This window comes from Osmerus eperlanus, chromosome 26 (genome assembly GCF_963692335.1).
Source record: "Osmerus eperlanus chromosome 26, fOsmEpe2.1, whole genome shotgun sequence".
Classification (NCBI taxonomy): domain Eukaryota; kingdom Metazoa; phylum Chordata; class Actinopteri; order Osmeriformes; family Osmeridae; genus Osmerus; species Osmerus eperlanus.
Window position 1 is genome coordinate 8,008,530 of NC_085043.1, and position 15,815 is coordinate 8,024,344.

Sequence of the window (15,815 nt, forward strand, 5' to 3'; positions counted from 1 at the left end):
GACTGACTGACATCTCTGCCTATAGGGTTTGAGTCGTAGTGCTGAGTTTCACATGCTATCTGGCTGTCCCGGCAGTTTCCCCCTCCGCGGCCCACAATGCATCTCACTGAGGCCTCACGCTCTCCAGCCCAGGACCACACCACACAAGGAGACTCCTACACCTGCAGTGCCTTCCAACTGCCGTTTAGTCATCATCCTCCTAGTGGTGGTCCTCGGCCCTGACAGTGTGTTAGCCTGGAGGCTAGACCTCTCTGTGAACTGGCTGTGCCCTGACAGTGTGTTAGCCTGGAGGCTAAACCTCTCTGTGAACTGGCTGTGCCCTGACAGTGTGTTAGCCTGGAGGCTAAACCTCTCTGTGAACTGGCTGTGCCCTGACAGTGTGTTAGCCTGGAGGCTAGACCTCTCTGTGAACTGGCTGTGCCCTGACTGCGGATTTCAGTTATGGGCCTACAGTACCGTGTCGCAAGCTTCTCCACCTGCCGAGGCTGAGATGCAGACCACAGTATGGGTGGAGTAACAAGGACACAGCGGCAGCCACACACACCCTGCTGTGGCTACAGTGCCTGCTCGTAAAGAGATAGAGAAACAGAGTGAGAGAGAGAGAGAGAGAGAGAGTGAGAGAGAGTGAGTGAGAGAGAGGGAGAGAGAGAGAGAGAGAGAGAGAGTGAGAGAGAGTGAGAGAGAGAGAGTGAGAGAGAGAGAGAGAGAGAGAGAGAGAGAGAGAGAGAGACAGACAGAGAGAGAGAGAGAGACAGAGAGAGAGACAGACAGACAGACAGAAGACAGAGAGAGAGAGAGAGAGAGACAGGGAAAGATAAAGAGAGCAAAGGGAGAGCAAAAGACAGGAGAGAAAGAGAGAGACAGACAGTCAGACAGTCAGAGAGAAAGAGGTAGAGAGAGAGCACTTCTTGTTTCACACTGCCAGTATGTGGGAGTATGAGGAAGTGGATTTGAAAACCCCTAGTGAAGTGAGTTGAAACAGTCTAGTGGGTCGCTGCTTCTCTGGCTGGCTGCCCGTCTGACTGCCTGGAGACTCACCGGCCATGCTGTGATAGAGTCAGGGTGGGATTATCGACACAGTCTGCACTTTGGAAAACCTGAGCTGAGACAAGGGGAAGAAAGGGGGCAAACACACCACCAGCAACATGGTAACACTCTCCTCTTGTCACACACACACACACACACACACTCACACCTTGATTCATTGGGTGCAAACGTGCGTCTGTGCTTCCGAGCTGTGGTTTTCTTGGTCTGGAAGAATGGCTGAGTAATGAGTTCAGGGACATGTTGAATTAAACTCACCTTTTCAACATTGGGATGAATCTCATGTTGAACCCTGGTTCTTCCCTGTGGGAAAGGTCGAGCTTGGGCCTTCACAGGGGACTAGAGATGAAGCTAGGATGACTATGTGTTTATAGCCCAGAAACTGTTCATACAGCGTCTTGAATGTTCTGATATACCAAGAATCTGCCATGGACAGTTCTTTCTTCTAAAACAATTCTCTGGTTTGTAGGGGGATGCACTTTTAAGGCAATTTCCTCTTTTGTGTTGAAAACAAACTCTTCCTGGAAATGTGTCACATGTCTAGGTGGAGAGCTGCTGCTAATTAAGATTCACATTCAAAGTCCTCACAGCCATACTAACGACTGTTGTATCACCAATCTTGTAAAATGTCAAAATAGTCGTAAAGGTCAGTCCGAAAGAGAATGAGCAGTCTCTGGAGCCCACATCTTGTAAACACTTTGTCACAACGACATGGTGAGCGCAAATCAGAAAAAGCGAGTGTTTATCAGATTTTAAAAATAAATTGTGTAACCTAGGTTACTGTAGAGCAGGGTCGGCTCCAAGGGGAAGAAATGCCCCCCCCCCCCCCAAATGGAATGCTGTGCCCCCTCCAGAATATTTTTGGTTAAAGTATAAATAAGTAATATTGGCATTGGCTATAAATTCAATATCAAGATGGCTACACTTTCCTGCAGAATATGCAGGTCTGCTCTTATTTTGACTCTCATACATGCTTTGTAAATGCGTGCCCCCCTTGTGAAAAAAAACGCCCCCCCATTTAATTTGTTCTGGAGCCGAGTCTGTTGTAGAGGGCTGTGCTGCAGCTCCTCGGCATGTCTGCTGGGCGGAGGAGCAGCAGAGTGTTGCAAAGTTCACAAGGTTTCACAAGATGTAGTGGCGTCATGACAACCAGAGCACCCAGAGTTTCTGTCAAGGTGTTTCCTCCTCGTACAGGATGAGCCAACTAATAAAGATAAAAACTCTAATATCTTTCATTCGAAATCAGCAATGTATAGATTGATCTAGAATAACTGTTGCCTTCCACGTGACTCGCTGCAGTGAGTCCTTTCATATCGGTGTAAACAAATGACACACTTCACAAATAAAGAAGCGTGAAGCCCCACCCTTGTTGAAGCTAATCTGCGGATTATTCTGTTGTTTTAGCCTTTGATCTATCTAGTTTTAATCGATTTAGATTAATGCTCTGTCACTGAGACACGTACGTTCAAATGTATTAGCTGAAACATAAACACTCCAAAAGAACAGTCACTGCTGTTTCTCTCTCTTCTTATCTGACACCCTGTACTTCCCTGCCAACATGTTAGTGTTATTCTCCCTCCAGAAACAACTCATATAGTTCCTCTAAAGAAGCAGGCCTACTAGAACAGAGATGAGGGAGGAGGACTGAAATACCTCAGCAGTGCCTCCTTATAGAAATGACCTAATCTCATGTTCCGCTTGTTGCCTGGTAACCACCCTCAGCTTCCTGTGCTGATAACCACAGGTAGTTTGTTTCTAATGGTTTCACAGAGACCCCTGCACTGCAGGAACTGTTCTTTGCGTTGACAAAGTGCCCGTCCACAAGCCTAAATACAGTCCCTCGACTATGTTCTTCACAAGCGTCAAATATCTTTTTCACATGTTGGTTCACATATCAGACATCTCTGTTTCTGACTGTCAGACATATCTGTTTCTCGACCCCAGCCAATCAGAAGCTTGTTTTCTCCTGCAGGCCAGCAAGTACCACTGGCAGAGTCAGAACGTCAAACAGAGCGGTGTGGATGACATGGTGTTGCTCTCCAAGATCAACGAAGACGCAATCGTGGAGAACCTGAAGAAGAGATACATGGACGACTACATCTTTGTATCCTCCCCGACGAAAACGAAGCAACTAAAAATGTCTTTTTTTTGCCACAAAGTTCATTATGCCAAACGTCCAGACGTTTTTTTTGTCCACGAGTGTGGAAGTTGTTCTATTTGAAACAGATTTCAAAAGTCTAGTCAGCAGCTCCGAGCTAGCCATGAGAGTGCACAATGTGAGTGTCATCTCTGTTCCCACGTCAGCTGTCTGACTCACACACACACACACCCACACACACACACACACACACACTGGTATTTGTTTATACGAGCAGTCTCTCCTCTCTAACACATTTAGTCATTTACATTTACATTTAGTCATTTAGTCAACACACACAACAACACACCTCCTGACACACTCATCCATCTATTGTGCATGCACGAATACACATTTGACACCCCAAATGCAACAACCGAAATTCAGTGTTCCTCTTTGACATAGTCTGACTCAACTTCTCACTTCCCCGTTTCAGGTCAAATTTCAGCAGCGTAACTCGCTCTAACTCCATATTTAGTGTGACAATACTCCATCTAAGAAAGAATGAACATCATTGAAACAAAGACTGTCTTGCTGCGCTAATACAGCACGCTGTATTATAGCCACTGAAAACAACCTGTTCCCTTAACCATGCACTTTTCAGACCTACATAGGTTCCGTGCTGATATCAGTCAACCCATTCAAACAGATGCCCTATTTCACTGACAGGGAAATTGAACTCTACCAAGGAGCAGTGAGTGAACCTAATTCCTTCTTGTCCATTCTCTACCCCGGGAGTTTCCAACACCATTCACTCTTTGTCCAATCAAACCCAATGGATGCAGGTTTATTCATTCAAACCCCTCTCTATTATCCCCTCATCCACACACTCCCTCCCCCTCTCTGTATCCATCTCTTTCTTCCTCTCTCTATTTCTCTCCCTCACTCTCCCTTTTCCCCTCTCCCTCTCTCCATTTCCCCTCTCCCTCTCTCAATTTCCCCCCTCCCTCTCTCCATTTCCCCTCTCCCTCTCCATTTCCCCTCTCCCTCTCTCCATTTCCCCTCTCCCTCTCTCCATTTCCCCCCTCCCTCTCTCCATTTCCCCTCTCCCTCTCTCCATTTCCCCCCTCCCTCTCTCCATTTCCCCTCTCCCTCTCCATTTCCCCTCTCCCTCTCTCCATTTCCCCTCTCCCTCTCTCCATTTCCCCTCTCCCTCTCTCCATTTCCCCCCTCCCTCTCTCCATTTCCCCTCTCCCTCTCTCCATTTCCCCCCTCCCTCTCTCCATTTCCCCTCTCCCTCTCCATTTCCCCTCTCCCTCTCTCCATTTCCCCCCTCCCTCTCTCCATTTCCCCTCTCCCTCTCTCCATTTCCCCTCTCCCTCTCTCCATTTCCCCTCTCCCTCTCTTTCTCCAGGCCCAGTATGAGAACCCGCCCCACATCTATGCCCTGACTGATAACATGTACAGAAACATGATGATCGACGGAGAGAACCAATGTGTCATCATCAGGTGATTCCCCCCTCCCTCCCCAGCACACCTACATCCTGTAGGAAGTAATATGTCTGTCTAGCAGTTTTAAATAGTCAAAGGAAAGAAATAATGGTGAAACCTAATATGCCATGACACGCATTCAGAAAACGTCTAAACGCTGTAGATGTCGTGTCTTGGCAGTGGAGAGAGTGGTGCTGGGAAGACCGTGGCGGCCAAGTACATCATGGGGTACATCTCAAAAGTATCCGGAGGGGGAGATAAAGTCCAGGTATCAATAACCTAACTACAACAGAGTTCTGCTTGACCTCGTGCTGTAGGAGATATGAACCATGCAGCTCTGGTTATGTATGAGGAACACTCTTGGCTCTGCCTGTGTGCGACTTTGTATGACCCATGTCCCATGTCTGGTGTGACGTTGCTCTGTGTGTCTGTGTGTGTGTGTCTCAGCATGTGAAGGACATCATCCTCCTGTCCAATCCTCTGCTGGAGGCCTTTGGGAACGCCAAGACCGTCCGCAACAACAACTCAAGTCGCTTCGTGAGCCTCCTTTATCTCCGTAGACCTCCGAATCTCTATCTTTTCGTCTCTCTTCTTTCTGTCTGTCTGTCTGTCTACCTCTCTGCCTTTTCATCCCTCCCTTTTATCTTTCTGTCCTTCACTTCGTCCAGCGCCCCTCTCTCCACAAGCTCCCTAGCGCCGCCTCACGGCCACACAACCTTCACCCCCCCGGTGACCCTCAGTGTCTTCCTCTTCCTCAGGGTAAATACTTTGAGATCCAGTTCAGCCGAGGGGGAGAGCCAGACGGGGGGAAGATCTCCAACTTCCTCCTGGAGAAGTCCCGGGTGGTCAGCCAGAACGAGAACGAGAGGAACTTTCATGTTTACTACCAGGTCTGACGCGATACGACAGCAGCGTGTCACTCGGTCTCTTTCTAACACCTGGAATCTACCAGCCCCACCCTCTCTGATTCGACACACATTCATTTCCTAACTTCATAACGAGGGCACAGGCACACAAACCACCGCACCACACTTTTCAAAACATTGAGGTAAAACACACACGCCGTTGCTATGTCCGTATATTTATCTGACATGGCAGACTTGCTCTACACCACATATGTCAGAGTCAAGGCCCGCGGGCCACATCCGGCCCGCGAGAAGGTTTTTTACGGCCCCTGGGATGATCTTGATTTATTATTAGAACCGGCCCGCAGACCGCAGCAAGCCGGCAGCCCGCAGATCTTTTACACGCACCAATACTACATTTCCCACAATGCAACGGTGACGCACCGAGCAGTAGGCTGCTTCATTTCAATATTTATTGGCACAGCAGTCGTCAGCATCACAGTAAAATTAACTTTCAGATACCCATCAAAAATGGCAAAACGGAAGGTGGACACTGAGAACCGGGGGTTTCAAACAAGGTGGGAGTCGGAGTATATGTTCACGGAGGTAGCTGGAAAACCTGTGTGTCTTCTGTGTGGAGAAAGTGTGGCGGTACTGAAAGAGTATAATCTGAGACGACATTATGAAACGAAACACGCGGACAAAAACAAGAATATGGACATGGAACAAAGGCTACAAAAGGCAGAGGAATTAAAACGAGGCCTCAAATCTCGACAGGCTCTGTTCAAAAAAGCCAAATCACAAGGCCAGGCTGCTGTCAAGGCCAGTTTTATTTTGGCAGAAGAGATCGCTAAATCAGCCCGGCCATTTACGGAGGGGGATTTCATCAAAAACTGCATGATTAAAGTTTGTGACGGAATATATTTGTTAGGTTTTCAGTAGGTTCAATTAGGTTCACTAGACTATATGCGTCATTTAAAAAATTTTCAATGAACATTCGAACAGTCCGGCCCTCGGCTTGTAGCTAAATTTTTTATTTGGCCCTCCGTCCATTTGACTTTGACACCCCTGCTCTACACTGATGAAGCCAGTGAAATGTTGTGCCTTAACGAGCATCCGCGGTGCGTTTGTTATGTGTGCCTTCTCCTCCCCAGCTGATAGAGGGAGCCAGTGACCACCAGAAGGAAGCCCTGGGGCTCATGACCCCAGATTACTACTATTACCTCAACCAGTCTGGCACGTACAAGGTGGATGGAACCAACGACAGCAAGGACTTCCAGGAAACCTGCACAATGGTTCTCTCTCTCTCTCACTCTCTCTCTCTCTCTCTCTCTCTCTCTCTCTCTCTCTCTCTCTCTCTCTCTCTCTCTCACTCTCTCTCTCTTTCTCTCGTAGTTTATGCCGTAGCCCGTACATTCAGTCCCTCAGTCCTGCAGCGCTCTGAATGTGTTTGGCATCTTGCTTGTTACTGTAATCCTCACAAGGAAATGTGAAATATCCAAGCTGTGTTGTTGTGTTTTGGTAATTGCCAGGGGCATTCCCTTAATCCCAGTCCTGCTTGTTGTGGTTTGCTGCTGGGTGCTGTGTGGATGTGATGTGTGTGGGTGTGTGGATGTAATGTGTGGGTGTGTGTGTGGATGTAATGTGTCTGGGTGTGTGTTTGCGCGGGTTGTTTGGCTTGTAGGAGGCCATGCAGGTGATCGGCATCCAAGATGGCTACCAGTCCCAGGCTCTGCAGATCATCGCAGGCATCCTCCACCTGGGCAACATCAGCTTTGTAGAGGAAGGAAACTATGGCAAAGTAGAGAGCACTGACTGTAAGGGTGGCGTGCAAGCAGATGAACACCGACCACACACACACACCTGCATAAACAATCGCACACACATACATTACACACACCCTCAAACGCACACTATAATTAATATAATAAGGTGAAGGGCACTGACTATGAGTCACCTACAAACACACACACACATTACACACACACAGTTGTATTTCTATCCCCAGTGTGACCATTAGCTACACCAGAGACGTGGGAGTTAAGGCAATTCCCAAGGCAGCCAGCACGATAGAATGATTCCTGTTTGTGTCCCTGTGTTTGTGACAGTGCTGGCCTTCCCTGCGTATCTCCTGGGCGTCGACCAAAACAGGCTTCAGGAGAAGCTCACGAGCCGCAAGATGGACTCCAAGTGGGGGGGGAAGACCGAGTCCATCGACGTCACCCTGAATCAGGAGCAGGCCACCTACACTAGGGATGCCCTGGCCAAGGCTCTTTACACCCGGCTGTTTGACTACCTGGTGGAGGTCTGGACCACCTCTCTGACCAGCAGAGAACATTGTTGTAGCTCTATTCGTGCTCTCCTGTGCCTGTGTGTAGCGGAAGGTTGATTGAGGATTCCCGCTGTTTCTCTCTCCCCCTCTACCTTCCTCTCCTTCTCTCCCTTTGTCTCTCCATTCGCCTCTCCCCCTCTCCCTGTCCTCTTTCGACAGGCCATAAACAAAGCCATCCAGAAACCTAACGAGGAGTACAGTTGTGGAGTCCTCGACATCTACGGCTTTGAGATATTCCAGGTGAATCTGTTCCGTACCCTTTGAAGCCAAGGCTAACAAAGTTTCCTCGCTCCCCACGTCAAGTTTTTAACGTCTGACTTTGGTGCTCTCGTCTCCTCTGACAGAGAAATGGGTTTGAGCAGTTCTGCATTAATTTTGTGAACGAGAAACTGCAACAGATCTTCATCGAACTGACCCTCAAAGCCGAACAGGTGAGACAGCCATCCTCTGTTGTTGTTTAAAACCTTAAGCGATGACCCTTTTTCGACAAATAACGGTAAACCCGACTCAAACTCTTTTTTTTCCCCCTCTCCTTTTCTTTCTCCCAGGAAGAGTATGTCCAAGAGGGGATCAAATGGACCCCGATCGAATATTTCAACAACAAAATAGTGTGCGATCTAATCGAGAACAAGCTGGTAAGAATCCCAAGCCCTCCCGGTTCGAAACGCACCCTCCAGCTGTCGAATGAACCCCTTTTGAAATCGTCTGTGACCCCCACCCCTGTCCCCGGTGCAGAACCCCCCGGGGATCATGAGCGTGCTGGACGATGTGTGTGCCACCATGCACGCCAAGGGCGAGGGCGCGGACGGCAACTTGCTCCAGAAGTTGCAGGCGGCGGTGGGAACCCACGAGCACTTCAACAACTACAACTCCGGTTTCATCATCCACCACTACGCCGGCAAGGTGGGCCACGGAAGGTGCAGGGGGGACGGATGGTAAACCGAAACGACCTCGGTTGAAATAAAAATGTTTTTTTTTTGTTTGGTTTTTTTTCCCGCCGCTCCAGGTCTCGTACGACATCAGTGGATTCTGTGAGAGGAACCGTGACGTCCTGTTTACTGACCTCATCGAGCTCATGCAGAGCAGCACGCAGTCAGTTGAAGTTGGACCTCATCTATCTGTCCATCTATCTATCTGTCCGTCCATCTATCTGTCCATCCATCTATCTGTCCATCCATCTATCTGTCCATCCATCTATCTGTCTATCATTCATCCATCTATCTGTCCATCCATCTATCTGTCTATCATTCATCCATCTATCTGTCCATCCATCTATCTGTCCATCCATCTATCTGTCCATCCATCTATCTGTCCATCCATCTATCTATCTGTCTGTATGTCTGTCTATCATTCATCCATCTATCTGTCCATCCATCTATCTGTCTATCATCCATCCATCTATCTGTCCATCCATCTATCTGTCTGTATGTCTGTCTATCATTCATCCATCTATCTGTCCATCCATCTATCTGTCCATCCATCTATCTGTCTACTTGTAGATGACATACGTGGTCTAAACACACCTTGGGCCTGTCCTCCATCTTGTCTCCACAGGGAATTCATCTGCAGTCTTTTCCCTGAGAACCTCAACACTGAGAAGAAGGGTCGTCCCACCACGGCCAGCTCCAAGATCAAGGTGGGCCTCTCTGCTATCCGCTAGCATGTCTGGGCCTCTCTGCTATCCGCTAGCATGTCTGGGCCTCTCTGCTATCCGCTAGCATGTCTGGGCCTCTCTGCTATCCGCTAGCATGTCTGGGCCTCTCTGCTATCCGCTAGCATGTCTGGGCTGTCGCAGGTAGAACCCATCCCATCACTGCAGTTTCATCTTAGGGGGATGGGGGGATTGATGTGCTGTGTGGCCTTCCCTAGAAACAAGCCAACGACCTGGTGAACACCCTGATGAAATGCACCCCCCATTACATCCGCTGCATCAAACCCAACGAGACTAAGAGAGCCAAGGACTGGGAGGAGAGTCGGTGAGTATCACCGCTACACACACAGGAGCACACACACACACACAGGAGCAAACACACACACACACAGGAGCAAACACACACACACACACACACAGGAGCAAACACACACACACACCCTCCCCAGTGTGATGGTTGTCTGTGTGTGTGTGTGTGTGCTCCTGTGTGTGTGTGTTTGCTCCTGTGTGTGTGCGTGTGTGTGTGTGTGTTTGCTCCTGTGTGTTTGTGTGTGCTCCTGTGTGTGTGTGTGCTCCTGTGTGTGTGTGTGTGTGTGTGTGTGTGTATGCTCCTGTGTGTGTGTGTGTGTGTGTGTGTGTGTGCAGGGTCAAGCACCAGGTGGAGTATCTGGGCCTGAGAGAGAACATCAGAGTGAGAAGAGCCGGATTCGCTTTCCGCCGTGCCTTCAACAAGTTCATACAGAGGTGTGTGTGTGAGAGAGAGAGAGAGAGAGAGAGAGAGAGAGAGAGAGAGAGAGAGAGAGAGAGAGAGAGAGAGAGAGAGAGAGAGAAAGAGAGAGAGAGAGTGTACAGTATATGTGTGTGTATGAGAGAGAGAGTGTGTGTGTACACAGTATATGTGTGTGTATGAGAGAGAGAGTGTGTGTGTGTACAGTATATGTGTGTGTGTGAGAGAGTGTGTGTGTACAGTATATGTGTGTGTGTGAGAAAGTGTGTGTTTGTATAGTATATGTGTGTGTATGAGAGAGAGTGTGTTTACGTATATGTGTGTGTGTGAGACAGAGAAGTTGCGCGTCAGGGTACATCGGCGTGCGTCCACGTGTGTGACCCTGTTTCCACGGTTACCAGGTACGCCATCCTGACGATGGAAACGTGGCCTCAGTGGAGTGGCCCAGAGCAACAGGGGGTCCTGCACCTCCTGCGCTCCGTCAACATGGACACCGACCAGTACCAGCTGGGCCGCACCAAGGTCTTCGTCAAGAACCCTGAGTCGGTACGACACACCACAGACCTGGTGCTTGGTGTGGTACCACAGCCCTGGTGCTTGGTGTGGTACCACAGCCCTGGTGCTTGGTGTGGTACCACAGCCCTGGTGCTTGGTGCTGTGCACAGAGAAGAAAGTGGAGGTTGTTTGTTTTCTGGGACACCTATGATGATGTCTTATCTCAGTGCCCCTCCCCCCCTCTTCCTCCCCCTCTGTCCTGTAGCTGTTCCTATTGGAGGAGATGAGGGAGAGGAAGTTTGACACCTTCGCCAGAACCATCCAGAAGGCCTGGAGGAAGTACATCGCCAGGAAGAAGTATGAACAGATGAGAGAGGAAGGTGAGCTATTTGTCCTTTCATATTAAGATCCTTTAAGATTAACATTGTTAATAATATAGATATTGGAGACAGCTGTCTCGTCGTTGAGTGCTTGATGTTTATAGTTATCAAAATTTTGGTGCTTTTAGATTTTATAGTACTTCGGTTGCCACTCTGTATTTTTACAGTCAATTGTAAACCCAGATTGATATACATCGATGACATAAAAACATAAATAACATGAATACCTCCTCTGTCGGTGTAACTGTCCCCCAGCCTCAGACATCCTATACAACTCCAAGGAGCGCAGGAGGAACAGCATCAACAGGAACTTTGTGGGAGACTACCTGGGTCTGGAGCAGAGGCCCGAGCTGAGGCAGTTCCTGACCAAGAGGGAGCGAGTCGACTTCGCCGACTCTGTCAACAAGTACGACCGCAGGTTCAAGGTAAGGCTCCTCCTCCTCCTCGCAGAGAAACTGAACAACCTCGCATCGCGGTGTGGGATTTAGTCCCTCCGCTGTTGGTTATCTCGACTCCGAAAGGAAGTGAAGAGTAGAATATAAGTGAGCCACGCTGAGTCAGTGTCATAGAGCGCTTTTCACACATTTTCCAAGATATCCCACCGTCCTCCCACCATGTGTCGTTCATCTCCTTCCGGTTCCTTCCCCCCTCTCCCATCTGTTGGCTGCCTCCCTCCTCATCCTGTCCCTCCAGTCAATCAAGAGGGACATGATCCTAACCCCTAAAGGCATCTACGTGATCGGTCTGGAGAAGGTGAAGAAGGGTCCGGAGAAAGGGCAGATTAAAGAGGTCCTGAAGAGGAAGTTGGAGTTCTCGAGTATCCGTAGCGTCTCTCTCAGGTAAAGTCTGCCGTCCGGTCCCGCCTCACCCTGATAGGTTCTCGGAAACAGAGCGGTGGCGTCGTCCGATTGCACGTGTGGTCTGTGTGCCCGAGAAACAGGAAATGGTATCACACTGTGTGTGTGTGTGTGAATGTGTGTGGTCGTGGGTGTTCACAGTCATCCTCCTTCTCTTTCCCCCCCCTGAAGCACGAGGCAGGACGACTTCTTCATCCTGCACGAGCCGCAGTACGACAGCCTGCTGGAGTCCAACTTCAAGACCGAGTTCCTCAGTCTCCTCTCCAAACGCTATGAAGAGGTCACCAGGAACAAGCTCACTCTGTGTTTTAGCGACAGGTACTCCCCGCACACACACACACACACAGACAGTGTCACAGTCACAGACAAAGACACATTGGTGTTATTAACACACACACACACAAAAACACACGCACACACAGTGTCACAGTCACAGACAAAGACACATTGGTGTTATTAACACACACACAGTGTCACTGTTTCAACATCCAATCACAGTGGCGCGCACGCGGTGTCAGGGTAGCCTGGAGGAGCACAAGGGGTCAACGTTTTTTTTTTTTCCGGGACAGAAAGTTTTCGAGACCTTCTGTCTACCCTCCGCCTGTGTGTGTGTGTGTCCAGGCTGGAGTTCAAGGTGAAGAAGGAGGGCTGGTGGGGAGGGGGCGTCCGCGTGGTGGTCTTCCAGAGAGGCGAGGGAGACATGGCCCAGTCCAAGCCAGGAGGGAAGACCCTCGTAATCTCCGTGGGAGACGGCCTTCCCAAGACCTCCAGTAAGTGCAGGAAGAAAACCACCAAATCTAATTGAATTGGATGTATAAAATGGTTTGTTTAGTCTTCTTTTATAAGCAGTGTCACTGGGGGCTTCGTAGAAGGCCATGGATCTGCACCTGTGACCTACGAGTACTGTGAAAAAGTATGAGGTAACACTGAACGCTTGTTTGCTCAGAACCTACCAGGAAGAGCGCGCAGCAGGGTCACGGAGGGAGGAGGAGCCAAAACAAGGGACGAGGTAAACATTCTATCCATCGTCCGGTCACATGACCGAGAGCTTCACAAGTCGAAGTGGCCCTAAGGGCTGGTGGCGTCAAACCACCACCTCTGGTAGCCTGGATAGATAATGCCAGTTAATCTGTCAGACGCTTTTATCAGACAAGTGACGGATTTGAACCTGCTATCTCTGCGTCTGCAGTCATTTTCTCTACCCCTGAGTCTGCTGTCTGACCCTATGTCTCTTCCTCTGTTGTGTTATGATGTGTATAAACCCTGTGTCTGTTCATCCTCGGACCCCAGGGCACCAGAACGGGGGTGCCCAGGTCTCCAGGGGCAGGCCCGCCCCAGCTCAACAACCCCAGCAGCCCACCCACTCCACCCCTCACACCGGAGGCCGCCCCCCCAGCGCCGCCCCCCCCAGGCTGGGCTCCCAGACGGCCAGACGGGGCCCAGCTCAGACCCAGCAGAGGAACCAAGACTTCCTGAACGTACCGGAGCAGGGCATGTCAGGGTGAGCCTCGTCAGGGTGTCATGCTCCCAAAAATGTCTTCTAGGATCTCTTCTTTTCTCTCTTCTTCTCTCTCTCTCTCCCCATCTCAATCTCCCTCTCTCTCTCTCTCTCTCTCTCTCTCTCTCTCTCTCTCTCTCTCTCTGTCTCTCTCTCTTACCCTCCATCTCTTGTTCTCTCCTTCTCTCTCTCTCTCTCTCCCTTACCACCTTATTCACACTCTCTCTCCCCATCCCTCTCCCCCTGTCTCTCTCCCCATCCCTCTCCCCCTGTCTCTCTCCCCGTCCCACTCCCCCTGTCTCTCTCCCCATCCCTCTCCCCCTGTCTCTCTCCCCATCCCTCTCCCCCTGTCTCTCTCCCCATCCCTCTCCCCCTGTCTCTCTCCCCATCCCTCTCCCCCTGTCTCTCTCCCCATCCCTCTCCCCCTGTCTCTCTCCCCATCCCTCTCCCCCTGTCTCTCTCCCCATCCCTCTCCCCCTGTCTCTCTCCCCATCCCTCTCCCCCTGTCTCTCTCTCCGTCCCTCTCCCCCTGTCTCTCTCCCCGTCCCTCTCCCCTGTCTCTCTCCCCATCCCTCTCCCCCTGTCTCTCTCCCCATCCCTCTCCCCCTGTCTCTCTCTCCGTCCCTCTCCCCCTGTCTCTCTCCCCGTCCCTCTCCCCCTGTCTCTCTCCCCATCCCTCTCCCCCTGTCTCTCTCCCCATCCCTCTCCCCCTGTCTCTCTCTCCGTCCCTCTCCCCCTGTCTCTCTCCCCGTCCCTCTCCCCCTGTCTCTCTCCCCATCCCTCTCCCCCTGTCTCTCTCCCCATCCCTCTCCCCCTGTCTCTCTCCCCATCCCTCTCCCCCTGTCTCTCTCTCCGTCCCTCTCCCCCTGTCTCTCTCCCCATCCCTCTCCCCCTGTCTCTCTCCACGCCTCAGGATGCAGAGGAAGAAGAGTATCGGTCACCGTCCGCCCCCGGCGCCCGTCACTCGGCCCCGCCCCCAGCCCCGCCCCCAGGGCCCTCAGTGTCGGGCGCTGTACCAGTACGTCGGACAGGACACGGACGAACTCAGCTTCGATGTCAACGACGTGTTCGACCTGCTCATGGAGGGTGAGAAACACAGAGAGGGGGAAAGAAGCGACAGTAATGCTCATTAATCCACACACCTCAGGTGTGTGGTCACCCACTGTGTGCGATCACCAGGTGTGTGTGTGATCACCAGGTGTGTGTGATCACCAGGTGTGTGTGTGATCACCAGGTGTGTGAGATCACCAGGTGTGTGTGATCACCAGGTGTGTGTGTGATCACCAGGTGTGTGAGATCACCAGGTGTGTGTGATCACCAGGTGTGTGCGATCACCCACTGTGTGAGATCACCAGGTGTGTGTGAGATCACCAGGTGTGTGCGATCACCAGGTGTACTGACCTGTTCCCCTTCTTTCTGTAGATGGTTCTGGCTGGTGGAGGGGCCGGTTAAGAGGCAGAGAAGGACTCTTCCCGGGGAACTACGTGGAGAAGATCTGAAGAAGTCTCTCTCGGGGTCTTCAGAGACTCGGCCTGCCGAACAGAACCAGAAGAGGAGCGGGACTACCTAGAGCCAAAGTCAATGTGATGTCACATGTATATCATCTCTTTAAGGATCACACGCGTGCACAACAAACCTTAAGTGTTGAAGTGTGTGTATGCAGAGTCATTGCTGCGTTCACTGTGGTGACACCGTTGGACTACCATGTCTCTGAGTGTGCAAGGATTGAACTGCCTTACACACCCCACCAGATCAGTATTAGTAGACAGCTGGAAACATACCTCCGTTGCACCTCACCTTTCAGAAAATAATGGAGGACTTTAGATGATGTGTTTATGTGTGTTTAGTTTCAACGTTCATTTGGCCACTTTGGACGTTGGTTTATTAATGCAGCCACAAGGTGGCGCTTTTGCACTGTATTCATGTTACACAATAATTCAACCATTTCACTCAGGGCATGAAAGTCACGCTAACATGTACAAGATGTGTGGACATGTTGAGTAATGAACTTGAGGATAACGTAGCATTTGTGTTTTATTCGTAAAAGTTTGCTTCCCTGGATAGTCTGTCCCATTAATTTTGTACAATAACAATGCAAAATCAACACTGATTTTCTATTTTTGTCAAAACATTTGCAAAATAAATACAATAATTGACATGAAAGTCCTGTACAACATTTTATATTGTATTGCTCGTTTTGAACAGTACATAGAACAGTATACTTTTGATAGGCTAAATACGATATTGCATCATACGAACAACGGTTTTATGAAACTAATATTTACTAACCCAAACCACAAGTGCTTTCCAGTAGTTCATAGTGGTGGGCACAGCCTACTGTCAACAAACCATCCCCTCCTCTTCCCCGTGCCGTCCCCCACACACGTGGGCTTCAGCGACATCCTTGTGGGTCTGTGC

At 50.2% G+C, this 15,815-nt stretch overlaps 1 protein-coding gene across 1 annotated transcript; it reads left to right on the forward strand.

The window, feature by feature from the left end:
- Nucleotides 1-984: 984 nt before the first annotated feature.
- On the forward strand, nucleotides 985-15,458 carry myo1f (myosin IF). The gene is made up of 28 exons (XM_062452717.1): nucleotides 985-1,148; nucleotides 3,017-3,148; nucleotides 3,786-3,875; nucleotides 4,536-4,630; nucleotides 4,793-4,880; nucleotides 5,060-5,149; nucleotides 5,371-5,502; nucleotides 6,612-6,752; nucleotides 7,142-7,274; nucleotides 7,566-7,762; nucleotides 7,949-8,029; nucleotides 8,134-8,220; nucleotides 8,338-8,424; nucleotides 8,525-8,692; nucleotides 8,796-8,881; nucleotides 9,344-9,425; nucleotides 9,659-9,765; nucleotides 10,086-10,184; nucleotides 10,569-10,713; nucleotides 10,928-11,042; nucleotides 11,298-11,467; nucleotides 11,736-11,881; nucleotides 12,071-12,217; nucleotides 12,521-12,669; nucleotides 12,846-12,908; nucleotides 13,190-13,400; nucleotides 14,311-14,483; nucleotides 14,820-15,458. Exons 1-28 carry the CDS (start codon nucleotides 1,146-1,148, stop codon nucleotides 14,894-14,896), a joined length of 3,294 nt encoding a protein of 1,097 aa, XP_062308701.1. The 5' UTR covers nucleotides 985-1,145; the 3' UTR covers nucleotides 14,897-15,458.
- The last annotated feature ends 357 nt before the right edge of the window (nucleotides 15,459-15,815 follow it).